This window comes from Oncorhynchus tshawytscha, linkage group LG23 (assembly GCF_018296145.1).
Source record: "Oncorhynchus tshawytscha isolate Ot180627B linkage group LG23, Otsh_v2.0, whole genome shotgun sequence".
NCBI classification, from domain to species: Eukaryota; Metazoa; Chordata; class Actinopteri; order Salmoniformes; family Salmonidae; genus Oncorhynchus; species Oncorhynchus tshawytscha.
The window spans coordinates 26831804-26859600 of record NC_056451.1 but is presented as its reverse complement, the minus strand read 5'-3'; the positions used below and the strand labels follow the sequence as shown (position 1 = coordinate 26859600).

The following is a 27797-nucleotide window of genomic DNA, read 5'->3' as shown; positions in this document are numbered from 1 at the left end:
GCACAGGGTGGTGTGTTGGTGTCTGTGTGATTCAGCTAGTAGGATATATATCAGTAGAAGGGTTCATATTATTATAGCACCATAAATAAACGGTTTATTCAAGTCATTCCACCAATCTCTCCCGTTAGTGTTACAAAAATAAATGCTGTGTGTGTGTGTGTGTGTGTTGTAGGGAGCAATGAGCCCATCTGTGCAAATGCAACATTATTATAGATTAATAAACAGTTTATACAGCTCATAAACAAAAGTGTCAACAACAATCTCCAGTTACAGCGTTACAAAAATAAAACTGTAATAGTTAGAGTGTGTGTGTGTGTGTGTAATGTTACGCTGCAGTTAAAACAGTGTGCTCTACATACATAATGCATGTATCACTAGGCCCGCCTCCACTGTGCAGCGAAGCTGTCAATCAGCGTAAGGACACTGCCTTGAGGGGAGGGGAGGAGATGGAGGGGAGGAGGGATGGAGCAAAATGAGTAGAATGATATCAAATACATCAAACACCTGGTTTGATGCCATTCCATTCACTCCGTTCCAGCCATTATTATGAGCCTGTCCTCCCCTCTGCAGCCTCCACTGAATCAAACCCTAAAGGGAAGTGACAGACTCTCTCCATTCCATTTTTTATGTTAAAGGTGGAGAAGGATACATTTGCCCCAAACACTGAGATTAGATTAGCCTATTTCCCTCATAATACACAGGGATTCCGGACACCAGTTTGTCACAAAGCACGACTTCCTGACAGATTACAACAGCACGTTGTATGACATGGTTGGGCTGTCCTTCCTCTCATCCATGTCAAGGGTTAAAGGTCAGTGGTCATCGGCATATGTTCTGGGTGCTCTCCCAGGCCTTGCTGCCCCTACGGAGTGGTAGGAAGAAGGGATGGAGGAGGGCGGAGGAGAGAGAGAGGCGTTTGGAGGGCTCGTACTCCAGCATCTTCTCCAACAGGTCAAAAAACTGATGATGCTCCTTAGCTTCTGATAACCGGTATCTCTGAAGTAGAGAGAGAGAAAGAGAGAGAGAAAGAGAGAGAGAGAGAGAGAGAGAGAGAGGAGGGGTTCAACTAACACAAAGACATCAATAAGGATGTCTTTTCTCTGAAGTTATCTAAGATATCTATGCACAGCCTCAGGTTAGAGGGTATCTTCAGGTGTCAAGTATCTAAGGCATCTACACTACCGTTCAAAACTTTGGGGTCACTTAGAAAAGTCCTTGTTCTTGAAAGAAAAGCACATTTTTTTGTCCATTAAAATAACATCAAATTGATCAGAAATACAGTGTTGACATTATTAACGTTGTAAATGACTATTGTAGCTGGAAACGGCTGATTTTTGATGGAATATCTACATAGGAGTACAGAGGCCCATTATCAGCACCATCACTCCTGTGTTCCAATGGCACGTTGTGTTAGCTAATCCAAGTTTATCATTTTAAAAGGCTACTTGATCATTAGAAAACCATTTTGCAATTATGTTAGCACAGCTGAAAACTGTAGTTCTGATTAAAGAAGCAATAAAACTGGCCTCCTTTAGACCAGTTGAGTATCTGGAGCATCAGCATTTGTGGGTTTTCGATTACAGGCTCAAAAGGACCAGAAACAAAGACTTTTCTTCTGAAACACGTCAGTCTATTCTTGTTCTGAGAAATGAAGACTATTCCATGCAAGAAATTGCCAAGAAACTGAAGATCTTGTACAACGCTGTGTACTACTCCCTTCACAGAACAGCACAAAATGGCTCTAACCAGAATAGAAAGAGGAGTGGGAGGCCCCGGTGCACAACTGAGCAAGAGGACAAGTACATTAGTGTCTAGTTTGAGAAACAAACGCCTCACAAGTCCTCAACTGGCAGATTAATTAAATAGTACCTGCAAAACACCAGTCTCAACATCAACAGTGAAGAGGCGACTCTGGGATGCTGGCCTTCTAGGCAGAGTTGCAAAGAAAAAGCCATATCTCAGACTGGCCAATAAAAAGAAAAGATTAAGATGGGCAAAAGAACACAGAACCTGGACAGAGGAACTCTGCCTAGAAGGCCAGCATCCCAGAGTCGCCTCCTCACTGTTGACGTTGAGACGGGTGTCTTTAGGTGTCAAGTATCTAAGGCTTTACCAGTCCAGTCTCAGGTTAGAGTGTCTTTATCTCAGGGGTAACTTACCCATAGAGGTTTAATGTGGTCTTTGACGTATCGTCCTGCCTTGGAGTTATCGTTCCAGTCCAGTCTCAGGTTAGAGTGTCTTTATCTCAGGGGTAACTTACCCATAGAGGTTTAATGTGGTCTTTGACGCATCGTCCTGCCTTGGAGTTATCGTTCCAGTCCAGTCTCAGGTTAGAGTGTCTTTATCTCAGGGGTAACTTACCCATAGAGGTTTAATGTGGTCTTTGACGCATCGTCCTGCCTTGGAGTTATCGTTCCAGTCCAGTCTCAGGTTAGAGTGTCTTTATCTCAGGGGTAACTTACCCATAGAGGTTTAATGTGGTCTTTGACGCATCGTCCTGCCTTGGAGTTATCGTTCCAGTCCAGTCTCAGGTTAGAGTGTCTTTATCTCAGGGGTAACTTACCCATAGAGGTTTAATGTGGTCTTTGACGAATCGTCCTGCCTTGGAGTTATCGTTCCAGTCTAGACGCCTGCAGTGAAAATACTTCTGCTTCCTGAAAGGACAAATCACACAAAGTGTATATTTTGTGTGTCTGTGAGGAGTGTGTATGTGTGTCTGTGAGGAGTGTGTATGTGTGTCTGTGAGGAGTGTGTATGTGTGTCTGTGAGGAGTGTGTACGTGTCTGTGAGGAGTGTGTATGTGTGTCTGTGAGGAGTGTGTATGTGTGTCTATGAGGAGTGTGTACGTGTGTCTGTGATGAGTGTGTATGTGTGTCTATGAGGAGTGTGTATGTGTGTCTGTGAGGAGTGTGTATGTGTGTCTGTGAGGAGTGTGTCTGTGAGGAGTGTGTATGTGTGTCTGTGAGGAGTGTGTGTGTGTCTGTGAGGAGTGTGTCTGTGAGGAGTGTGTATGTGTGTCTGTGAGGAGTGTGTATGTGTGTCTGTGAGGAGTGTGTATGTGTGTCTATGAGGAGTGTGTATGTGTGTCTGTGAGGAGTGTGTATGTGTGTCTGTGAGGAGTGTGTATTTGTGTCTGTGAGGAGTGTGTATTTGTGTCTGTGAGGAGTGTGTATGTGTGTCTGTGAGGAGTGTGTATGTGTGTCTGTGAGGAGTGTGTATGCGTGTCTGTGAGGAGTGTGTATGTGTGTCTGTGAGGAGTGTGTATGCGTGTCTGTGAGGAGTGTGTATGTGTGTCTGTGAGGAGTGTGTGTGTGTCTGTGAGGAGTGTGTCTGTGAGGAGTGTGTATGTGTGTCTGTGAGGAGTGTGTATGTGTGTCTGTGAGGAGTGTGTATGTGTGTCTGTGAGGAGTGTGTATGTGTGTCTGTGAGGAGTGTGTATGTGTGTCTGTGAGGAGTGTGTATGTGTGTCTGTGAGGAGTGTGTATGTGTGTCTGTGAGGAGTGTGTATGTGTGTCTGTGAGGAGTGTGTATGTGTGTCTGTGAGGAGTGTGTATGTGTGTCTGTGAGGAGTGTGTATGTGTGTCTGTGAGGAGTGTGTGTGTGTCTGTGAGGAGTGTGTATGTGTGTCTGTGAGGAGTGTGTATGTGTGTCTGTGAGGAGTGTGTATGTGTGTCTGTGAGGAGTGTGTATGTGTGTCTGTGAGGAGTGTGTCTGTGTGTCTGTGAGGAGTGTGTGATGTGTGTCTGTGAGGAGTGTGTATGTGTGTCTGTGAGGAGTGTGTATGTGTGTCTGTGAGGAGTGTGTATGTGTGTCTGTGAGGAGTGTATGTGTGTCTGTGAGGAGTGTGTATGTGTGTCTGTGAGGAGTGTGTATGTGTGTCTGTGAGGAGTGTGTATGTGTGTCTGTGAGGAGTGTGTATGTGTGTCTGTGAGGAGTGTGTATGTGTGTCTGTGAGGAGTGTGTGTGTGTCTGTGATGTGTGTCTGTGAGGAGTGTGTATGTGTGTCTGTGAGGAGTGTGTATGTGTGTCTGTGAGGAGTGTGTATGTGTGTCTGTGAGGAGTGTGTATGTGTGTCTGTGAGGAGTGTGTATGTGTGTCTGTGAGGAGTGTGTATGTGTGTCTGTGAGGAGTGTGTATGTGTGTCTGTGAGGAGTGTGTATGTGTGTCTGTGAGGAGTGTGTGTGTCTGTGAGGAGTGTGTGTGTGTCTGTGAGGAGTGTGTATGTGTGTCTGTGAGGAGTGTGTATGTGTGTCTGTGAGGAGTGTGTATGTGTGTCTGTGAGGAGTGTGTATGTGTGTCTGTGAGGAGTGTGTATGTGTGTCTGTGAGGAGTGTGTATTTGTGTCTGTGAGGAGTGTGTATGTGTGTCTGTGAGGAGTGTGTATGTGTGTCTGTGAGGAGTGTGTATGTGTGTCTGTGAGGAGTGTGTATGTGTGTCTGTGAGGAGTGTGTATGTGTGTCTGTGAGGAGTGTGTATGTGTGTCTGTGAGGAGTGTGTATGTGTGTCTGTGAGGAGTGTGTATGTGTGTCTGTGAGGAGTGTGTATGTGTGTCTGTGAGGAGTGTGTATGTGTGTCTGTGAGGAGTGTGTATGTGTGTCTGTGAGGAGTGTGTATGTGTGTCTGTGAGTGTGTGTGTATGTGTCTCTGTGAGGAGTGTGTATGTGTATGTGTCTGTGAGGAGTGTGTATGTGTATGTGTGTCTGTGAGGAGTGTGTATGTGTGTCTGTGAGGAGTGTGTATGTGTGTGTCTGTGAGGAGTGTGTATGTGTGTCTATGAGGAGTGTGTATGTGTGTCTGTGAGGAGTGTGTATGTGTGTCTATGAGGAGTGTGTATGTGTGTCTGTGAGGAGTGTGTATGTGTGTCTGTGAGGAGTGTGTATGTGTGTATGTGAGGAGTGTGTATGTGTGTCTGTGAGGAGTGTGTATGTGTGTATGTGAGGAGTGTGTATGTGTGTCTGTGTATGTGTGTCTGTGAGGAGTGTGTATGTGTGTCTATGAGGAGTGTGTATGTAAGTCTATGAGGAGTGTGTATGTGTGTCTGTGAGGAGTGTGTATGTGTATGTGTGTCTATGAGGAGTGTGTATGTGTGTCTGTGAGGAGTGTGTATGTGTGTCTGTGAGGAGTGTGTATGTGTGTCTGTGTATGTGTGTCTGTGAGGAGTGTGTATGTGTGTCTATGAGGAGTGTGTATGTGAGTCTATGAGGAGTGTGTATGTGTGTCTATGAGGAGTGTGTATGTGTATGTGTCTCTATGAGGAGTGTGTATGTGTATGTGTCTCTGAGAGTGTGTATGTGTGTCTGTGATGTGTATGTGTCTGTGAGGAGTGTGTATGTGTGTCTGTGAGGAGTGTGTATGTGTATGTGTCTCTATGAGGAGTGTGTATGTGTATGTGTCTCTATGAGGAGTGTGTATGTGTATGTGTGTCTGTGAGGAGTGTGTATGTGTGTCTATGAGGAGTGTGTATGTGTGTCTGTGAGGAGTGTGTATGTGTGTCTTTGAGGAGTGTGTATGTGTGTCTGTGAGGAGTGTGTATGTGTGTCTATGAGGAGTGTGTATGTGTGTCTGTGAGGAGTGTGTATGTGTGTCTGTGAGGAGTGTGTATGTGTGTATGTGAGGAGTGTGTATGTGTGTCTGTGAGGAGTGTGTATGTGTGTATGTGAGGAGTGTGTATGTGTGTCTGTGTATGTGTGTCTGTGAGGAGTGTGTATGTGTGTCTATGAGGAGTGTGTATGTAAGTCTATGAGGAGTGTGTATGTGTGTCTGTGAGGAGTGTGTATGTGTATGTGTGTCTATGAGGAGTGTGTATGTGTGTCTGTGAGGAGTGTGTATGTGTGTCTGTGAGGAGTGTGTCTGTGTGTCTGTGTATGTGTGTCTGTGAGGAGTGTGTATGTGTGTCTATGAGGAGTGTGTATGTGAGTCTATGAGGAGTGTGTATGTGTGTCTATGAGGAGTGTGTATGTGTATGTGTCTCTATGAGGAGTGTGTATGTGCGTCTGTGAGGAGTGTGTATGTGTGTCTGTGAGGAGTGTGTATGTGTGTCTATGAGGAGTGTGTATGTGTATGTGTGTCTATGAGGAGTGTGTATGTGTATGTGTGTCTGTGAGGAGTGTGTATGTGTGTCTGTGAGGAGTGTGTATGTGTGTCTGTGAGGAGTGTGTATGTATGTGTGTCTGTGAGGAGTGTGTATGTGTGTCTGTGTATGTGTGTCTGTGAGGAGTGTGTATGTGTGTCTATGAGGAGTGTGTATGTGTCTATGAGGAGTGTGTATGTGAGTCTATGAGGAGTGTGTATGTGTGTCTATGAGGAGTGTGTATGTGTGTCTATGAGGAGTGTGTATGTGTGTCTATGAGGAGTGTGTATGTGTGTCTATGAGGAGTGTGTATGTGTGTCTATGAGGAGTGTATGTGTGTCTATGAGGAGTGTATGTGTGTCTATGAGGAGTGTATATATGTGTCTGTGAGGAGTGTGTATGTGTGTCTGTGAGGAGTGTGTATGTGTGTCTATGAGGAGTGTGTATGTGTGTCTGTGAGGAGTGTGTATGTGTGTCTATGAGGAGTGTGTATGTGTGTGTGTGTAACTGTCATCATGTGTTACCTGGTCTTGCAGATCATCGTAGAGGGGAGAGGTCCCTGTACTCTCTCCATCATGGCCAGGTGCTCCTGGTTGTCATGGGTCTGAGACAAACACAAACACTGGTCAGCAGAAGCTATAAACTCCCAAATTAGTTCACTTTCACTTGTATCACACAAACAACAAACACACACAGTCTTTTGTAACTAACATTGTGGGGACACACAATTCAGTCCCATTCAAAATCCTGTTTTCCCTAAACCCTGACCCCTAACTGTAACTCTAACCCCAAAACCTAACCTTAACACAAACTTTAATTCTAACCCTCGCTCATAACCCTTAAACTAACCCTAACTCCTAATCCTAACTCTAACCCTAACCCTAACCCTAAACCCCCAAGAAATAGCATTTGACGTTGTGGGGGCTAACAAAATGTCCCCAGTTGGTCAAATTTGTATTTGTTTACTATTCTTGTAGGGACATCTGGTCCCCATAAGTATAGTTAAACATGTCCACACACACACGTCCACACAGTACCTGATATAGGGTGAAGCCTTCATAGTACTCAAACAGGATGCAGCCGATACTCCAGACATCACACGGATGACTCCAGCCCAGCTCTGAGTTGGAACAGTAACAAATGTTCAACTAGCCAATAGTCCAAGATTAGAGTGTGTGAGTGTGATGTGTGTAGGTTACCCAGAATAACTTCAGGAGCACGGTAGTGGCGTGTAGATATGATGGTGCTGTGGTGTTCGTGGTCAAACGTGGCACTGCCAAAATCCACCAGCCTTACTGTTGTATCCTTCACTTTCCTCTCATCCCGCTTCTGAGAGAGCGAGAGAAATAGAGGTGGGGGGACAGAGAGAGCGAGGGGGGGGACAGAGAGAGAGGGGGGACAGAGAGAGAGGGGGGACAGAGAGAGAGGGGGAGAAAGGAGGGGAAAGGAAGATACAGGCATTTTATCAATTAGATTTGCTCACCTTCTTTGTCCTCCCTCCTCGGTCCTCCCTCCTCGGTCCTCCCTCCTCGGTCCGCCCTCCTCGGTCCGCCCTCCTCGGTCCGCCCTCCTCGGTCCGCCCTCCTCGGTCCGCCCTCCCTCCTCCGCCCTCCATCCTCCGCCCTCCATCCTCCGTCCACTATCCTCCGCCCACTATCCTCCGCCCTCCATCCTCCGCCCTCCGTCCACTATCCTCCGCCCACTATCCTCCGCCCACTCTCCTCCCTCCTCCGTCCTCCCCTCCTCCTCCGTCCTCCCTCCTCCCTCCTCCGACCTCTCTCTCCTCCGCCCTCTCTCTCCTCCGCCCTCTCTCTCCTCCGCCCTCTCTCTCCTCCGCCCTCTCTCTCCTCCGCCCTCTCTCTCCTCCGCCCTCTCTCTCCTCCGCCTCTCTCTCCTCCGTCCTCTCTCTCCTCCGTCCTCTCTCTCCTCCGTCCTCTCTCTCCTCCGTCCTCTCTCTCCTCCGTCCTCTCTCTCCTCCGCCCTTTCTCCTCCGCCCTCTGTCCTCCGTCTTCTATCCTTCGTCCTCTATTGCCTCATTTTGAATAAGGTAAAAGTTAATCTAGGAGGATTGGCAAAGAGAGTGACCGGGGTTGAAATGAGACGGTCCTTCTCCACACATCAGGCAAATGACGTTTACAGGGGTGGATCCCAAAATAAATGTTTAAAGTGATCAAAACAAATTAAGATGCAAAACAGTTTATGGTTAAAACAATACGTAGCATATTGTTTTTAAAGTGTGCATGTTTTTCTCCTCTGACAAAACCAAACCTGATTCAAATGGGGTGTGGTATCTTTCAAATGGGGTGTGGCAGAAGTCAAAACTCTTCTGCAGTAGGATACTGTAGACATGAGTGTCCTCAATGAAAAGTGGCTATCGAGGAGGGGACGACACTCTTCTTTGCCTACTAATAAATTGACACACTCCTCGACCACTCATTGGTTTCCGGGTCACAGATGAGAGAGGACAAAAGAGAGAGGACAGAGGACGGTCTTTTGCCCAAAGGAGAAACCCCCAGATACAGTGTAGGTAAAGAAGAGAGTGATGAAGGAAGGATAAAGCCCTCCCCCTCCCTCTCACCTTCTCAGCATTGTAAGTGATGGTGTAGTCAGAGTTGACAAACAGGATGTTCTCAGGTTTGAGGTCAGTGTGGGTCAGCTTGTTGATATGGAGAACTGCAGAGGGAAACAGATAAACCATGCATCCATCATGATAATACCTGGACAGCCAAGGTGAAAAGGCCCAGCGTTGCACTTGCTGCCCATAGTTCCTCTACAGTATGTAGTAGACCAGTGGTATTTAACTCTGACCCTACGAGGTCCAGAGCCTGCTGCTTTTCTGTTCTGCCTGATACTTAATTGCTCTAAATCAGTCCCTGATTAGAGGGGAAAAATTAAAAAAGCAGTGGAACTGGCTTTGAGGTCCAGAATTGAGTTTTAGGCTTGTAGTCTGAGCTACATCAATGAACCAGTGCCCTCTTCTGGTCAAAGAGACCAATACCAGACACAAAACAATCCCTGGTAAGTAATGTCATAGTCTATGGAAGTAGTCACCACCAACCCTGGTTCTGGAGAGCTACCAGCATGCACATGGGCATACATAGATGTGTGTGACACACTCACAGTTGACAGCGAGGCAGATCTGGTAGGCCATCTGGCGGATGTGATCCATACAGTACGGCAGGAAGTTGTTCTCCTTCAGGAAGTCAAAAGTGCTGAGGGCTAGCAGCTCCATGGAGATACACACATGACCATGGTAGTCAAACCAGTCCAGCATCTGAACACATTGACTGAGAGCGAGAGGGGGGAGAAGTAAAGAGAAAGCCACAGAAGGTGAGGGAAAAAAACTTCTCAAACTTTCTACTGGTCCATCAGACTCCGTACTGTTTGTTGTGTGGGTCTTTCTCGTTGATTTTCTCCAGGACATTGATCTCCAGTTTAGCAGCTTGTCTGTACTTCTCCATGTTCTTAATGATCTTCAGAGCTACACGTGCCCCAGCCCTGAGAGAGAGACAGAGAACAGCTAGCTAACAACCAGCACACGCTCCACCTGATGCTCTACGAGTGTGCATGTGTATTTTATAAATGCCTCTCATACCTGCGCCGGTCCACACACGTCACCACCTTCCCAAAGGTGCCCTCTCCCAACAGACTGATAACCTCATCTGATGGGGAAGACGAAGAGATGGAGGCATGGGGATTCAATTAAAGACTGGGAAGTAGAGGAGTCTCTTTTATGAGAGGGCTCGAAAACATTCACCTATCCTGTCTTTTCAATGTGTGAAGACTAGAGGATAGTGGGAGGGACTAGTAGATGTAAACATAGCCTACATCTCTCTTGTAGAACGTCTCCATTCTGGTAGGCCAGGTAACCATCATCAGGGGCCTTCTCGTTCTTCCCTGACCCCTCACTGCTGCTCCGCTAGGGGTCAGAGGTCAGGGGTTTGGAGGAGGGGACAACAGGGCAAAAGTCGTCATCATAGCTGGACTGAGCCTCTCAATAACACACACACACACACACACACACACACAGCTGACATAACAGCTGCTTAATAATCTAAAATGCTTGTAAGATGAGGACTAGTGTTGCAAGCCCCTGATGATGTTATCCAATTCCACAGGCTCCTCCTAACTCTTTAAGAAAACAGTCCATTCCTGATGAATGTAATGACTTGGGATTTCCACCTGGAACTGAACTGGTTAACTGAACTGCACTTAAACAGAGTATGCACTAGTGGACTATATCAGTAGTGGACTATGTTATCTGTACATACAGTAGAGTGGAGCCCTAAACCCTCTCCTGTCCTGTCCTGGTATTACGGGCCTAAATGAGAAATGTCATGTGACTGGCTGGCCTGCATGGAGCAGCTCTGTGACTATTTCCATCTACATTCTAAGACTGTTATTAATATCAGAACATCACAAGGAGAAAGTGCTGAGAGAAAGAGAGAGCCAGAGAGAAAGAGAGAGTGCTGAGCGGGCAACTTTCTCTGACTTAGAGGGTGGCTTATAGACTGAATGAACACACACACAGACTCTCTCTATGAGTTGTGGTAGAGAGGCAGAACACAGGTAGAGAGAAGGGTTGCCAGGAATAAAACTGAGCTGTATCCAACTTCACAAAACACAACTAAATGAATTCAAACATTAAGAAAAAGGCAGTGAACATATGAACAGTGCATAGCAGAGGAAAGGAGGGGATGGGAGAGAGAAGGAAAGGAGACGATGGAAGAGAGAAGGAAAGGAGACGATGGAAGAGAGAAGCAGACGAGGAGGAAGAGGAGGGAAGATGCAGATGGGTACTCACAGATAGGCAGAGACAGTCCAGAAAGCTCTTATACACAGAGTACAACTCTGTCTTCCCCATAACTCAGAACAGAGAGAGGGAATTAAAGAAGATAAGGGAAAAGAGGGGAGAGGAAGATACAGCGTAGGTAAAGAAGACAGCGAAGAAGGAAGGATAAAGTCCAAACAGTGAAACAGGAAAGATGACTGAAGAGAGGAGACAGAAACTAATGACAGAGCAAAAAGCAGTGCAGAGGAAGACAGAACAGACAAAAGTCAAGAGGGACGAGAAAACAGCAAAAAGAAAAATAGAGTGGCAGAGAAGAGACAAAAGTAAGAGAGTGAAGTACGAATGAAACAAGATGAGAGAAAAAGACAGATTAGATGAACCAATGAAGACAGAACAGAGAAGCAAAGAGACAGACAGAGGAGAAAGTAGATAGGGGAGATATGAGAAGGATACAGGAGATTGAGAGAGAGAAAGACGGTTGAGACAGACACTAATAATAACCTTTGGTCACACCCCCCAGGGAAAGTCCTGAGACCAGAATCAAGATGTGGAGTGTGTGTGTGAGTGTAGGTGTGTGCGAGTGTACGAGGGGCATATTTAGTTTCCCTCCCTGACACTCCTGTCACCTCCTTAACCCCGGCACTCTGGCATAGTGCTTTTCTACACCTGTCCTCTGTGTATGCTGTTGAAGAAAAAATTGTTCCAAGGATCAAGCAGAGCTCATTTTCAAGTTAAGATTTTATTCAAGCAATTACAAGGAAGTTAACTCTCCGGATATACCAGGGAGGAACTTAAACATCTACACATTTATATTTATATAAATGTCATTTATATTCTTCACCTACACAAAGAACTGCTTTCAACGTGGCACCGTCATAGGATGCTACCTTTCCAACAAGTCAGTTTGTCAAATTTCTGCCCTGCTAGAGCCGCCCCGGTCAACTGTTATTGTGCTGTTATTGTGAAGTGGAAACGTCTAGGAGCAACAACAGCTCAGCCACAAAGTGGCAGGCCACACAAGCTCACAGAACGGGACTGCCGAGTGCTGAAGGGTGTAGCGCGTAAAAAGTGTCTGCCCTCAGTTTCAACATTCCCTACTGAGTTCCAAACTGCCATGTAGTGCATCTCTTCACTACAAGCACAGGTGCAACTTCTGAAACTTTTTTAGGAATAATGTTACCAAGCACGACTAGACCCATCTCTAAGCTTTACACCAAACCAAGTGGGTGGGCTGCTGTTGGGCTGACACAAACTCAGGATTGTACCTTTAAAGTTTGCCGTCTGTGTTAGGTGATACTGACCTGGCCTGTATGTCGGTTAGTAGATGGATAGGTGTAACAGATCAATATGGGAGCAGTATAGCTTTAATAGGCTAAATGGGCTGCTAGTGTTATCATTAAGCAGAGAAAGAATGAAGTGGATGTGATTTATCACTTAAACATTCACTTTAGCATCGTAATTGATCAATTTCTGCTTGAAATGATTAGTTAAACTGACTGTTGATCTGAACTGTTATTTAATTTTGTCTGTAGTTACATACAATAAATATATTACCACTTTAACCCCCAACGCTGGCCCTTTGCCTTCCACCCAAACTACTGAGCTGAACATTCATCTATATCATAGTAAATACAGTCAAACGTCAACAGAACAGAAGACGTTAAGTCATTTTATTTTACCGTCATAATGTTTCATGGAATGTTATAACAGATTGGACTTTTTATTACAGCTTTTGTGGTGTTCATCTCACATAGGAAAGAGCAGGAAGTCACTGAAGGAGCTGTGTTTATTAGAATCATCATAGATCCTTTAGCCTGATAAGAGACTCATGTAAACCAAGACCCCCCTCCTTCAGTTCAAGAGTCCCAGAATTGGAGAGATACTGTCACCTTCCGTGACTATTGTACTGTCCATTCCATTCCACCCTGGTCATACTTGAACAAACCAAAGTCCATGTATTCCTCTCACTGGAGCACTGAAGACACCTGCATCAGAGGAATAACAGATCAACACTATCAGTCTCTCAAAGCCACCAGACACTGGAGCAGTCTGTTAGTGATGTTGGACTCAGTGTCTGTATCTGGTCCCATTGGACATGTGTTTATACATGTAGATTGGTGTGTAAACAAGCAGTCGGCTACCTGTAGCTGCTTGGGCTGAAATTACTAATATAGGAACCATTTTGGGAACCTGTTCCTTGTCTGATTTGGACCAAATATATAGCATCCTCTTTACATACTGTATTATTTAAATCTCTACATTACCTGCATTCTTTGTCTTCAGCTCCTCTACCTGGCTCTCACTCTGGCCTGAAATTCTACAATATCATACAAAGAAACTGTTGAATTCAACACACCACTACTCTGCTGATTACAGTAATCACATTAGATACAGCGGTCTTACTTTACCTGTGTTCTGTCTCTCCAGTTCCTCCACCTTGTTCTTGTAGAACTGCAGTTCAGTCTTAGTGATACTCAGCTCCACTCACTGTTCCACCACCATGTTCCTCAGCTCCACTCACTGTTCCACCACCATGTTCCTCAGCTCCACTCTGTTCCACCACCATGTTCCTCAGCTCCACTCTGTTCCACCACCATGTTCCTCAGCTCCACTCTGTTCCACCACCATGTTCCTCAGCTCCACTCTGTTCCACCACCATGTTCCTCAGCTCCACTCTGTTCCACCACCATGTTCCACCACCATGTTCAGCTCCACTCTGTTCCACCACCATGTTCCTCAGCTCCACTCTGTTCCACCACCATGTTCCTCAGCTCCACTCTGTTCCACCACCATGTTCCTCAGCTCCACCACCATGTTCCTCAGCTCCACTCTGTTCCACCACCATGTTCCTCAGCTCCACTCTGTTCCACCGCCATGTTCCTCAGCTCCTCTCTGTTCCACCACCATGTTCCTCAGCTCCACCACCATGTTCCTCAGCTCCACTCTCTGTTCCACCACCATGTTCCTCAGCTCCACTCTCTGTTCCACCACCATGTTCCTCAGCACCTTCAGCTCAGTCCAGATATCAGGCTTGGTGGTCAACTATTCAGCATCACTTTCCTTGCTCTTTCATCCATCTCTGTGAGCCTGTTCAGTGATATTCTTCTCTCTGTCCCCTCCACTCTCCCCCTGAGCCCATGTCCCAGACAGACAGTACAGCAACACAAGCCAAGCTACAACACCCCTCAATTTGAAACAATATCTCTTCAGATCTAATGTAGTCTACTGGGCTCAGCCCCCTTCTTTATACACACTGGTATTGTTGACCCAATACATTGAAATTTAACAGGTGTCCTCGTAGAATATTTTGAGAACATAGCCAAGGAATGTGTGATATAACAGAACAGGTAAAGATGATTTCTTGGCAGTTGATTCAGATTGTGGGTTGTTTAAGACAGAGATTCACACCTGCTAGTCAGTTAAACAACCCATTCTCTCTCTTGCATGATCTGTCAAAACAGTCTTGAAATAAACTCTCATACACAGAGATAATGCTAATTTATTCCACAAAAACTTTAGAATAGTTGAGTCAATTGCATTTTATAAAAAGTCCAACGAGCATGTTTGTATGATCTGTACTCAATGAAGGAAGAGGGAGATTTGTAAGATATGGACCAAGAAAGAAAATGGGGATGGGGGAAATATATTTTTTAACAAAGAAATAACTTAGAATGCATTGAAATCTCTTCTACCTCAGTGCTTTTCTACACTAGTAAAAGGAGTGGACACATTCCAAGTCAACCAAAAACAGGGCACTATTACCCTCCATTTGTGTCTGTTCCTCAGCTGTCTCTCCTATACAGAGTTCAGAGTACACTTGAATCTGTGTGGAAGTCTGGGGCATCTTGCTGCTTGTCACCATGTATCCAGTCTGTCAGTATCCTGGTTGTGCCTGGTTGGCTGGTTCAGTCTGTTCTCTTTGTATCAGCCAGCCGGTCTGTTTAGTCCATTTTACACACACTGCTTTACTGCTGAGCGCATGGCAAAACTGTTTTAACGAAATCGAAGTCATCACAAAATAAATTCTATCAAGTAGAGTAGGTAGGAGTGATGGTTCAGAGAAAAGGGGAAGAGGGGAGACTGGGGCTCAGTTTGGGGTGTAAAACATCATTATGGAACCCTCCAAAAGGCCCTAGGTGTCAGGGGAGGGTATGAGGTTTAATACTCCTGTGTTATGGGGCCATCCAGAAGGGCATGGGCTGCTGTGACTGTGCCTGCTGTGTTTTGGCACGTTGGGGAGGCGGAGGGGGGCAGCGGTACCCCAGAGTCCAGCCAGGGGGTGAGGTGGGGGTGGAGTGGGTCGCCCCAGCGACGTTACCATGGTTACCTGCCCCAAAGGTTTTGGGGGTGGAGTGGTCCTCCTCTTCGTCCGAGGAGTCACCAGCGTACGCCACAAGCCCCGTCTTCATCCTCTTCACTGAGGGATCTGAGAGACATGAGAGAGAGGGAAAAACAGTGGGAGAAAGAGGGAGGAATGAGGGAGAGAGAGAGGGAAGACACAGAGAGAGAGAAAGAACACAACCAAAGACCAGCACAAAGGTTTCAAAAACAACCGTTGGAAGTCAATTGTTTACCAACAGATAGGGAGAGAAAGTTAATAGATTGCATTGTGTTTGGCAGCAGTTGTGAGTTAGGTAGAGGAGGAGGGGCATGGGTCAGCAGTGGCAGTCATTGGTCGGTGGGGAGCGGCAGCGTTAGGGCCGTCCAATCACGATGCAGGACAGCGCCACAGGAGAAGAGCCCCACCCCCATCCGGCATCCCACCCAGAGAGACATGGAAGAGAAGAAAAACACAGAGAAAGAACACAAAAAAGAGAGAGTCTTGTTAGTGAGGGAGTCAAACACGGGCACAGACACTCCTGTCTGATGACGTCATCAGAAAGGGACGGGCAGCGAGGGGACAGCACCAGTTAGACAGAGAGGGGGACTCCCAATCTGAAATCCATCCCTAGACACCTCCTAGATGTCACAAGATGAGATGCCAGGTGTAAGCCGTATGGTAATTGATCAGCCTTACTCTTCTACAGGCCAATTGTAATTGTCTACATATTGCTTACACCTATAAAATCCTCAGACCTACACAGTGCCTAGGGCTAGGGGTTGACTTAGGATCAACGACAGAGTTACCGGAGGCAGTGGGGGATTGGAGCTTTGCCCAGTTCATGATTCTGAACTGACTGACCGACTTTCAAAGCAGAACTTATGCCTGTCTGATGTAATCTGCTAGAACCTGTTCTGTCACGTGTGAGAACAGCATGTCTGCATGCAAAATGCTATTTGACTCTGACTACTGACAGCCAAGAGGCCGGGGGGTGGGCAGAGTGCTTTATGGCTGAGGCCATTGATGGGGAGGGGTCAGGGGGTTACATGGGGTGGGGCCCTTACCCAGGGGGCCTTGCAGCAGCCTCCTCTCCTCCATCTTGGGTGTCATGCCTCCGTTCATTGGAATGGGTGGTGGAGGCATCAGCTGCCTACTGCTGGAGAAAAAGAGAGGGAGGGAGGGAAGGAGTGAGAGAGAGGGAAGGGGAGGAGTCAGTGTTGCACAACATCAATCACAAGCAAACACAAGCCTGCACACACGGTGTGTCCAGCATCTGGGATGAAGGACACTGTTATAAAGGAGAGCGACTCGTCGCCCCCCATCTCGTACCTGTCCCTCTCCCTCGGCGGCCCGGAGGAACTCGGTGGCGGGGGTCCTGAAGCTTCTGGGCCGGGGCTGCCCACAGGGAAGCCTGCACCTAAATTAGTCATATGAATGGGTCCATGCTATGAGCAGAAAAACACACAGGCGCATTAGCACACATCCTCCCCTAAATCACTATTATTAATAGTAGGCCTACAAGCATGTAGTTATCTAAACTATTGAATGGAACTGAACTGCAAAGTTATTATTCCAAAACATTTTCACTACACCTTATTTAAGCAGCTGAGAATAAAACTATTATTTTAAGTTTATGCATGCTCTGATTGCACATAATCCCAAAATAGAAATGGACTGTATTAAAGTAACATATCATTAAATCAAGAGGACACATTTAAATTAGGCCTGTGACGACACTTGTATTGCGATGTTTTTTCCATGGCAAAAATTAAAACAGGAAGCAGACCAAACTCTTTGGTCCTTTAAAAACCTGCTGTATGTAAAACATGATGTGCTATAGCCTGGAAAATAAATCTAATGACTCTGGGGGACAACATAACTATGGTTGTTTCCAACATTAGGGTCGTCTTCCTAAAGAAGTTCATCCGTTTCATGTTGTTTCCTTGCCATGATACTTACTGATATCGTACCTGCACTAATTTCAATATATTGAAGTACATTTGATGATTATCCAACAATACCTTTCCAGAATCTCCAGAATCTGAAAGTTCTATAAATCCAATAATACATGGACTCAGATAATAACAGCTATGGTTACAATGCTTTTCAATGAACGTCATAAGATCATAACAAGTTGACACTGAACAGACACTTAGACCCATTCAATCTCACTAACTCAACAAGCAAACCGTTTCTACAGAATGCAGACAGGGACTCACAGAATTACAGACAAGAGAATCATAATGAATTGAGTCTCACAGAAAGAGGAACAGATATCAGATACATGGACAGAAGATAAGAAAAGACAGGAAGACAACAGAAGCAGAAGGGACAGACTGGACGAAGGCGGCACATAAGGTGGAAGAATAAAAGAATGGGAAATCACCTGGTATCCCAGCAGACCGCTGTCCCTCTCGTCTGGCACCTCCTCAGTGAAGCGTCTTTTCTGCGGCGGATTGGCTGAGACTACAGGAGGCGGAGCTTTGGGCAGAACCGGAGCAGCGGGTGGGAAAGGAGAAGGTGGGAGAGTCTGGGGACAAAAAAACAACTTGGATGTAATGCATGTTGAATACATCATATATACAGCCTATCAAGAAAATGTTTTTCAACTAGTTTCATAACTCGGATGTAATAGTCTCAATGTACTGCATTATAGGTTTATACAAGTCTAAATCTGATTGACCAGTCTTACCTGTGGTAAAGTGACAGGTGCAGGGGGAGGGCGTACCGGTTGGGAGGGGGAGACCGGCGGGCAGCCCAGGGGGAATGGGAGGGGGACAGCGTAGGGGGGAGGAATGGGCTGAGGGGGAGGTACAGGGAGGGGGTAGCTGGGCTGGTACCCCGATGGGGGTAGTAAGGGGGCTGGGGGGCATCCCGTTGGCCATGGGGGGCTGCATAAAGCCTGGAGGAGGAGAGGAAGAGGAACACGTCAGTATGTTGACACATTGTAGAGGCTGTAAAAGAGAAAGACAGCCAGAGTCTGTACCGGGAGTAGGCATCATGACACTCATCTGGTTGAGGAAGACAGAATACTCTGCATGAACCTGGAGGGAAGAGAGAACAGTCACAGATCCACATGGCAAACAGAGCCCAGCTACATAATACAACGCACTTCACATGGGACAGCTTGAAACAGGGTTTAATTGAAAGTAGAGCAGTGTACAGAGAGCAGAGTGCCAGTCAGTAAACCATTAGACACTCACCGTCTGCAGCAGGTTGTCACACAGGGTCTTAGCTGCAGCAAGGCCCTCTGGTTTGGGATGACTGGGGAAGAGAGAGGAGTTCATGTGTGCCTGGTGTCTAAGCTCTGTGTCTCTGAGCTAATACAAATCAACATGGACTTTACTCCCCCAGACTATCCATTAATACTGCTACTTACCTGATGTAGATGTACATCGGTTCGAAGGCCTCTCGCCCAGAGGCAGGCTCCAGACAGCCTGATCCCTTTCCCCTGAGGAAGACCTTGGCCCCAGTCTCACCCTGGATGTGCTGCAGGTAGGAGCTGCCTGGCCCTTCCACCCTCTCCTTCACTGAGAAGCCCTGGATGGCATGCTCCAGACCAACAAACAACTTTTCCTGCACATAGTGCATCTGAAAGGATATGAATGTGAGATGACATTCAATGACATTGACACTCATAAAATAACATTGACAAACACAAACTCTTTTCTTATTAGCGCCGTCAGCTAATCAGCCGGTTACAGACTCATTTTCAGCCACCTACTTTTTCCACTTCATATTAACTAGGCTACTTTTCATTTAAACATTTCAATTCACTAGTCTGTCGAGCCTCCTCTGGATAGAGTGAACGATATGCATCTTCTAGCAATCTATTGATAGGATAGGTGCCCATCAGTCACAAAGCGAGCGATGACAGGGAAATGCAATGTGCTGTCTGTCCCGCCTCCCGGTACAATTTGTGTGCACTGTGGTTGGTTGCAGTCTAATTTCTTTACACAGGGAAGGAGAGAGCATGATGCTAGTGAATTTGCACGCCCCACGCAGTGGACAGACGAGGTAACGCCCCACACGGTAACGCCCCACGCAGTGGACAGACGAGGTAACGCCCCACACGGTAACGCCCCACGTAGAGTGCGTACGCGGTAACGCCCCACGTAGAGTGCGTACGCGGTAACGCCCCACACGTAACGCCCCACGTAGAGTGCGTACGCGGTAACGCCCACGTACGAGTGCGTACACGTAACGCCCCGTAGAGGTGCGTGCGAGGTAACGCCCACGTAGAGTGCCCCACACGGTAACGCCCCGTAGAGTGCGTAGAGTGCCCCACACACGGTAACGCCCCCACACGGTAACGCCCCACGTAGAGTGCGTACGGTAACGCCCCACGTAGAGTGCGTACACGGTAACGCCCCACGGTACACGGTAATGCCCCACGTAGTGCGGTAACGCCCCACGCCCACGGTAACGCCCCACGTAGAGTGCGTACGCGGTAACGCCCCGTACAGTGCGGTAACGCCCCGTAGAGTGCGTAACGCCCCACGTAGAGTGCGTAGAGTGCCCCACGTACGTACGTACGAGGTAACGCCCCACGCCCCCCACGTAGAGTGCGTGGTAACGCCCCACGTAGAGTGCGTACGAGGTAACGCCCCACGTAGAGTGCGTACGAGGTAACGCCCCACGTAGAGTGCGTACGAGGTAACGCCCCACGTAGAGTGCGTACGAGGTAACGCCCCACGTAGAGTGCGTACGAGGTAACGCCCCACGTAGAGTGCGTACGCGGTAACGCCCCACGTAGAGTGCGTACGAGGTAACGCCCCACGTAGAGTGCGTACGAGGTAACGCCCCACGTAGAGTGCGTACGCGGTAACGCCCCACGTGCGAGTGCGTGCGTACGCGCCCCACGTAGAGTGCGTACGCGCCCCACGTAGAGTGCGTACGCGGTAACGCCCACGAGAGTGCGTACGAGGTAGCCCCACGTGCGTACGCGGTAACGCCCACGTAGAGTGCGTACGCGGTAACGCCCCACGTACGTAGAGTGCGTAACGCGGTGCGTAACGCCCCACGTAGAGTGCGTGCGAGGTAACGCCCCACGTAGAGTGCGTGCGCGGTAACGCCCCACGTAGAGTGCGTACGAGGTAACGCCCCACGTAGAGTGCGTAGTGCGTACGAGGTAACGCCCACGTAGAGTGCGTGCGAGGTAACGCCCCACGTAGAGTGCGTACGAGGTAACGCCCCACGTAGAGTGCGTACGAGGTAACGCCCCACGTAGAGTGCGTAGTGCCCCCACGTAGAGTGCGTACAGGTAACGTAACGCCCCACGTAGAGTGCGTACGCGGTAACGCCCACGTAGAGTGCGTACGAGGTAACGCCCACGTAGAGTGCGTACGAGGTAACGCCCCGTACGTAGAGTGCGTGCGTACGCGGTAACGCCCCCACGTAGAGTAACGCCCACGTGCGTACGCGGTAACGCCCACGTAGAGTGCCCCACGTGCGTACGAGGTAACGCCCCGTACGTAGAGTGCGTGCGTACGAGGTAACGCCCCACGTAGAGTGCGTAACGCCCCCCACGTAGAGTGCGTACGAGGTAACGCCCCACGTAGAGTGCGTACGAGGTAACGCCCCACGTAGAGTGCGTAGAGTGCGTACGAGGTAACGCCCACGTAGAGTGCGTACGAGGTAACGCCCACGTAGAGTGCGTACGAGGTAACGCCCCACGTAGAGTGCGTACGAGGTAACGCCCCACGTAGAGTGCGTACGAGGTAACGCCCCACGTACGTAGAGTGCCCCACGTAGAGTGCGTACGGTAACGCCCCACGTAGAGTGCGTACGCCCCCAGGTAACGCCCCACGTAGAGTGCGTACGAGGTAACGCCCCACGTAGAGTGCGTACGAGGTAACGCCCCACGTGCGTACGAGGTAACGCCCCACGTAGAGTGCGTACGTGTGCCCCCACGTAGAGTGCGTACGAGGTAACGCCCACGTAGAGTGCGTGAGGTAACGCCCACGTAGAGTGCGTACGAGGTAACGCCCCGTAGTGCGTGCGTGAGTGCGTAGAGTGCGTACGTAACGCCCCACGTAGAGTGCGTAACGCCCACGTAGAGTGCGTACGCCCCCCACGTAGAGTGCGTGCGTACGCGGTAACGCCCCACGTAGAGTGCGTACGCGGTAACGCCCCACGTAGAGTGCGTACGAGGTAACGCCCCGTAGAGTGCGTAGAGTGCGCCCCACGTAGAGTGCGTACGAGGTAACGCCCCGTACGTAGCCCCACGTAGTGCGTAACGCCCCCACGTAGAGTGCGTGACGACGCCCCACGTAGAGTGCGTAGAGGTAACGCCCCACGTAGAGTGCGTGCGCGGTAACGCCCCACGTAGAGTGCGTACGAGGTAACGCCCCACGTAGAGTGCGTACGAGGTAACGCCCCACGCAGAGCCCCACGTAGAGTGCGTACGAGGTGCGCCCCCGAGAGTGCGTGCGCCGCCCCACGTAGAGTGCGTGCGCGGTAACGCCCCACGTAGAGTGCGTAGTGCGTAGAGTGCGTACGAGGTAACGCCCCACGTAAACGCCCACGTAGAGTGCGTACGAGGTAGCCCCACGTAGAGTGCGTACGAGGTAACGCCCCACGTAGAGTGCGTACGAGGTAACGCCCACGTAGAGTGAGTGCGAGGTAGACGTAGTGCGAGGTAACGCCCACGCGCGGTAACGCCCCCCCACGTAGAGTGCGTACGAGGTAACGCCCACGTAGAGTGCGTACGAGGTAACGCCCCACGTAGAGTGCGTACGAGGTAACGCCCCACGTAGAGTGCGCCCACGCGTACGAGGTAACGCCCCACGTAGAGTGCGTACGAGGTAACGCCCCACGTAGAGTGCGTGCGCGGTAACGCCCCACGTACGTAGAGTGCGAGTGCGAGGTAACGTCCCACGTAGAGTGCGTACGAGGTAACGCCCCACGTAGAGTGCGTACGAGGTAACGCCCCACGTAGAGTGCGTACGAGGTAACGCCCCACGTAGAGTGCGTACGCGGTAACGCCCCACATAGAGGACACAGTATTTTCCTTTGTGTGTTTCACATAGACAGCCACGTGGAGTCGTGGTGCATAGTAGACCATTTACTGTGCTTTGATTGACAACTGAACAGCAAGTGTTGACTAGTTTATAAAGTGTCAAACTGACTAAATAAAGCCATTCATAAATCATACAGCGTATACTGAATGTCCATAAACCAAAGGATTCCCTAGGTTTCCTTTCCTAAGATGTCGGGACTAAAATAAGGACTGTAAATTGAATTTGACCCCCTATCCAATTGTTAGCAGTTACTATCTTGTCTCATCGCTACAACTCTCGTACGGGCTCGGGAGAGACGAAGGTCGAAAGTCATGTGTCCTCCGAAACACAACCCAACCAAGCCGCACTGCTTCTTAACACAGCGCGCATCCAACCGGGAAGCCAGCCGCACCAATGTGTCGGACGAAACACCGTGCACCTGGCGACCTTGGTTAGCGCACACTGCACCCGGCCACAGGAGTCGCTAGTGCGCGATGAGACAAGGATATTCCTACCGGCCAAACCCTCCCTAACCCAGACGTCACCCCATGGACCTCCCGGTCACGGCCGGCTGCGACAGAGCCTGGGCACGAACCCAGAGTCTCTGGTGGCACAGCTAGCACTGCGATGCAGAGCCCTAGATCCCTGCACCATCCGGGAGGCCCTGTAAATAAGACTTTCATCTCAAGAGAAGACATGTTAAACGCTCCCTTACTTAGAAAATAGTCCTGATATAAGCCTAGGCCACACCCCCAAACAACTCATTCACTCATTTTCAGTAAATTAAAATTGCCCTGGCTGGCTACTTTTTCTATTTGGCTGGCTACTCTATGTACTTGTGGAAAACACTGCTTACCCCAGACTGAAAGTGTGGTCTGTGATGGTGGTTGATGGGGGGCAGTGAGGGGGGCTGGGGTTTGTGTTGCTGGTAGACTGGGACTGTGGCTCCGGTTCCGCTGTAGGAGGTGGCCGCCTTCACCACTCCGTTAGTGATGATCTCCTTGATGCGGTTCACAGCTCCTGGAGAGGGAGAGATTGGATCGTCACAACATAGAAACTCAGGAAAGAAGGACCCTGGTGATCCTGATGTTCAGAAATGATGATAATCTTAATCAAATTAGGTGAGGTAAATAGAGATGTACTGACTGTCGACAAGCTCCCTGGTCTGGCCCTGGACGTGAAGATAGAGGGGTCGGTCCCTGACGACAGAGAGAGAAGCAGTCGGTCAGTAGCCTAAGACTTGGTTGTATGATGCAATCAGACAACAGATCCACTTGTCTGTATGGAGAAAAGTAAATACCAGTAACATCCTTGGTAGAGCAGTGTGGTAATAAAGGTGTGAAGCAGGACTCACCCTTGTGGAGCCTTGTACTTCTCCACTGCTGCCATGTATCGCCCCCTGGTGGACACAGCAGCACCGCTCACTTTGCTGATCTTCACAAAATAGGATGAAGAAGAAGCTGGTCATTTACTGTCCTCAAGTGAGACATTTTCAGTCCCATACTGGTTTACATGACACTGATCCAGTCTGTTCATGTGTGTATCACACAGAGAAAGAGCTGGGTAAACATACTGGTTTACATGACACTGATCCAGTCTGTACATGTGTGTATCACACAGAGAAAGAGCTGGGTAAACATACTGGTTTACATGACACTGATCCAGTCTGTACATGTGTGTATCACACAGAGAAAGAGCTGGGTAAACATACTGGTTTACATGACACTGATCCAGTCTGTACATGTGTGTATCACACAGAGAAAGAGCTGGGTAAACATACTGGTTTACATGACACTGATCCAGTCTGTACATGTGTGTATCACACAGAGAAAGAGCTGGGTAAACATAGCAGTAAGTTTGACTGTTGACCAGATTGTCAATCAATGGGTCTAAAGATCATAATGTCATGGACTCTCACCTCGTCCTGTGTCTGTCCGCGGGTCAGCAGGTTCCGGCAGGGGAGAGGAACGTCGTTGATCTCCACCTCCGCCACCACCAGGTCATCCTTCGCTTTCATAGGAGGCTGGGGCTTCCCTGCACCCACAACCTGGTGATGACAAAGATTCATTTTTATGTACTGTATGCTAACATTTACAACAATATATCTCTCTCCAAAAGAGAGAGATTAAAAGCGAGGGGATTACAGAATTTGGAGGCAAGAGAGAGACAGACAACAAAGACAGAGAGAAGCCAGATTACAGGTGAGAGACTGAAAGCGTTTCTAATGTTTTCAGTGTAAGAGGTTTCCTGACCATTACCTTGTCTGGGGGTCCAGATGGTCCAGAGGGTCCTATCTGGGAGGGCTTGAGCTTGCCCTTGGCTACCAGCATGGCGTTGATCTTAGCTGCCACAGCAGCTGCAGCGTCCAGAGCCCCTGTAGGAGCTGCCTCCGCCTCCCCCATCTGGTCTGAACCAGGACCTGGGCCAGGCTGGTCCCATTTACTACGGCGACTGAGGAACAAAGAGGGGAGCGGGTGGGGGAACAGAGAGAGGGGGGAGGGGGTAGTGAAAGAGAAAGGCAGGGGAGATAGTGAAGGAGGGAGAAAAAGAGGGCAATGGTAAGTGGAAAGGATGGGAGAAGCAGAGGGCAGAAGGAGAATGGAGGGCAGTGCAAAAGCAGCAATCACAAGGCCTCTCCCCCCCATTTCTGTAACAGGCTGGAGGGATGGGTGCTGGAGAAACGTAGGCCTAACAACTCTCAGACAGAGCTATGGATGCAAAAATCTATGATATACAAATGATAGTATTAACCATTTGAGGCTATACAGTGTTTGTTTTACTCCCATGTCGTAAAAAAAAGAAAGAATATTTTGGGTTCTGATGGTGTATGTAAGTTGAGCAAAATGTTTTAGGTGACCGACCAATTTCACATGTTAGTTATATGCCTCCCGAGTGGCGCAGCAGTCTAAGTGTTGCCGCGTCACTACAGCCTGGGGTTCCATCCCAGCCGTGACCTGGAGTCCAATAGGGCGGCACAAAAATGTCCCAGCGTCGTCTGGGTTAGAGGGGGGTTTGGCCACGGGGGCTTTACTTGGCTCATTGCACTCCAGCGACTCCTTGTGGTGGGCCAGGCACCTGCAGGCTGACTCAGTCGTCAGTTGAACAGTGTTTACACCAACACATTGGTGTGGCTGGCTTCCGTTTAAAAAAAATATATATATATTTTACCTTTATTTAACCAGGTAGGCAAGTTGAGAACAAGTTCTCATTTACAATTGCGACCTGGCCAAGATAAAGCAAAGCAGTTCGACAGATACAACGACACAGAGTTACACATGGAGTAAAACAAACATACAGTCAATAATACAGTATAAACAAGTCTATATACAATGTGAGCAAATGAGGTGAGAAGGGAGGTAAAGGCAAAAAAGGCCATGGTGGCAAAAGTAAATACAGTAAAAATAATGCAAGTAAAACACTGGAATGGTGGATGGTGGTGGTAGGATGGAGCTCAGTTTTAAAGCAGTGAGGGAGAGAAGTGTTTCCAGTGTTTTTGGCAGCATGAAGTGAAGGATGCTTTGGAGCGTTGCTACAGGTGGGAGATGCTAGGTGACCAGCCAATTCTAGATTTAACATGGAGCCAGTTTTGGATTGAAGAGATGTTTGATATGGGTCTGGAAGGAGTTGAGTTTAGGCTATTTTGTAAATGACTAACCAGACACCTAAAGTGCTTTGTTGCGATTTCTAGATTTAGTTGTGTTTGATATGGGTCTGGAAGGAGAGTTTACAGTCGACACCTATTTTGTAGTTGTCTAAGTCAGAGCCGTCCAGAGTAGTGATGTTGGACAGGCGGGTAGGTGCAGGTAGCGATCGGTTGAAGAGCATGCATTTAGTTTTACTTGTATTTAAGAGCAATTGGAGGCCACGGAAGGAGAGTTGTATGGCATTGAAGCTTGCCTGGAGGGTTGTTAACACAGTGTCCAAAGAAGGGCCGGAAGTATACAGAATGGTGTCGTCTGCGTAGAGGTGGATCAGAGACTCACCAGCAGCAAGAGCGACCTCATTGATGTATACAGAGAAGAGAGTCGGTCCAAGAATTAACGAGCAGGTGTTAAGAAGCGCAGTTTGGCAGGTCATGTTTCGGAGGATGCATGACTTGACCTTCGCCTCTCCCAAGTCCGTTGGGGAGTTGCGATGAGACATGATCGTAATATCACGAAATTGGGGGGAAATTTACAAACAAAAAAATTTATGTTAGTTATAGATTTGTCTTTGAAAGCAAATCTAAGCAGTAGATCTTTTTTGTGGCTATTTCTATGCTTCCTGTTCTTAAGTTTTGTTTTTGTGTCTTTTACATTTGGTTTTGTACACCAGCTTCAAAAACAGCTGAAAATACAATATTTTTTGTTATGGAAAATATATTTCACAGGGGATTAGATGGTATAATGATTCTCTACACTGTACCTGCTTGTTTTGTCAAACTGAAATTAGGTGAACTAAATTACTACAATCAGGAAATCATTATTTTATTTCTACTTTGCACATTCTTCCACTGCAAATCTACCATTCCAGTGTTTTACTTGCTATATTGTATTTACTTTGCCACCATGGCCTTTTTTTTGCCTCATTTGCTCACATCGTATATAGACTTGTTTATACTGTATTATTGACTGTATGTTTGTTTATTCCATGTGTAACTCGTGTCGTTGTATGTGTCGAACTGCTTTGCTTTTTCTTGGCCAGGTCGCAATTGTAAATGAGAACTTGTTCTCAACTTGCCTACCTGGTTAAATAAAGGTGAAATAAATTTTAAAAAACAAAAAAATATTTATAAGTAAAAAAATTTAATAAAAATGGATGTAGCAACTGCAGGTAGCCCCTTAAATGACCACATCAATTACAGGGTTCAGAGGTCGTAGGCTAACAAGTTAGTTTAGTCTTTGCCATCTAACGTTACAATTAATGTTAACTTTGTGAATTGAATTAATGTTGACTTGCTAACGTTAGCTAGCTAGTTATCCAACAGTTTTGTTCAAGTCGCTGTGCTTAACGTCAGTTAACTAGCAACCATACGTAGTTAGCTACGTTAACTTAGCAAAACAACAGTTAGCGAGCTAACTAATCAAGGTAACCAAGCTAGGTAACCAACTCACATCGATTTTCAAAAAATAAACGTATCACCCAACGGCGCTCTTAGTTAGCTATATAACCAACACTTTTCTAAACTGGGTAACGACAGCTAGCTAGCTACACCGTTGGCTACTAAGCATATCCCACGTAGTTAGCTACAAGCACTCCGCCATTACACATTAACTAGCTAGCTTTGTGCTGCTCAGTCACTGTTGGGCAAGTCTGTGGTCAAATGCAACGTTCTTTCAACTCACCCGCCGTTTTGCGTTCCACCAAATGACATCAATCTTCTATTTGGTTGAATTTCTCTTTGCGTAAAAACACTAACGTTTTATACAGACTCCGCCAGACTTACAATGTAGCTTGTCCAGACAGTGGAGTACTGCAAGAGCTTTCACTCTATGCGATATCGTTCCCACTTCCTGTTTTTTGGGGGAAAGGACCGGTGCTGTGTTGAATTTTGCTTCCCTCACACAGATTATTTTCTTCAATCATGTGCGACGCTAGGGGACGCAGTGAGCAGGCCGCGTCTCACCGGATGAT

The 27797-nt window shown here is 47.9% G+C and overlaps 2 protein-coding genes and 1 long non-coding RNA gene across 3 annotated transcripts; all 3 read right to left on the bottom strand.

Moving 5' to 3' along the window:
• Nucleotides 1–62: 62 nt before the first annotated feature.
• Nucleotides 63–11313, bottom strand: LOC112237844 (dual specificity protein kinase CLK2). The gene is made up of 11 exons (XM_042305079.1): nt 10875–11313; nt 9899–9989; nt 9666–9732; nt 9452–9568; nt 9191–9357; nt 8649–8743; nt 7270–7399; nt 7108–7190; nt 6595–6674; nt 2564–2654; nt 63–996 (listed from the first exon to the last, which is right to left on the bottom strand). The coding sequence occupies exons 1-11, from the start codon at nt 10932–10934 to the stop codon at nt 820–822; spliced, it is 1158 nt and encodes a 385-aa protein (XP_042161013.1). The 5' UTR covers nt 10935–11313; the 3' UTR covers nt 63–819.
• Nucleotides 11314–11582: 269 nt separating this feature from the next.
• Nucleotides 11583–13459, bottom strand: LOC112237845. Its single transcript, XR_002951493.2, has 3 exons — nt 13271–13459; nt 13127–13179; nt 11583–12847 (listed from the first exon to the last, which is right to left on the bottom strand). It is a non-coding gene; the product is annotated as an uncharacterized LOC112237845 (long non-coding RNA).
• An 884-nt stretch (nt 13460–14343) lies between these two features.
• On the bottom strand, nt 14344–27681 carry LOC121840635 (KH homology domain-containing protein 4-like). The gene is given in 15 exon segments (XM_042305076.1): nt 14344–15362; nt 16316–16336; nt 16513–16628; nt 17570–17713; nt 17876–18044; nt 18046–18085; nt 18170–18227; nt 18387–18447; nt 18563–18774; nt 23041–23204; nt 23331–23383; nt 23539–23618; nt 24103–24231; nt 24443–24635; nt 27509–27681. Coding segments are annotated over 15 exon segments (1797 nt in total). The 5' UTR covers nt 27538–27681; the 3' UTR covers nt 14344–15034.
• Nucleotides 27682–27797: the final 116 nt, after the last annotated feature.

Excerpts from the sequence above, each read along its gene's own strand:
- LOC112237844 (XM_042305079.1), bottom strand. The coding sequence starts at position 10,934 with ATGGGGAAGACAGAGTTGTACTCTGTGTATAAGAGCTTTCTGGACTGT. Across the intron at positions 8,744-9,190 it reads GATCTGCCTCGCTGTCAACT|TTCTCCATATCAACAAGCTG; the intron begins GTGAGTGTGTCA and ends TTCCCTCTGCAG. Across the intron at positions 2,655-6,594 it reads ACGATGATCTGCAAGACCAG|GAAGCAGAAGTATTTTCACT; the intron begins GTAACACATGAT and ends TTGTCCTTTCAG.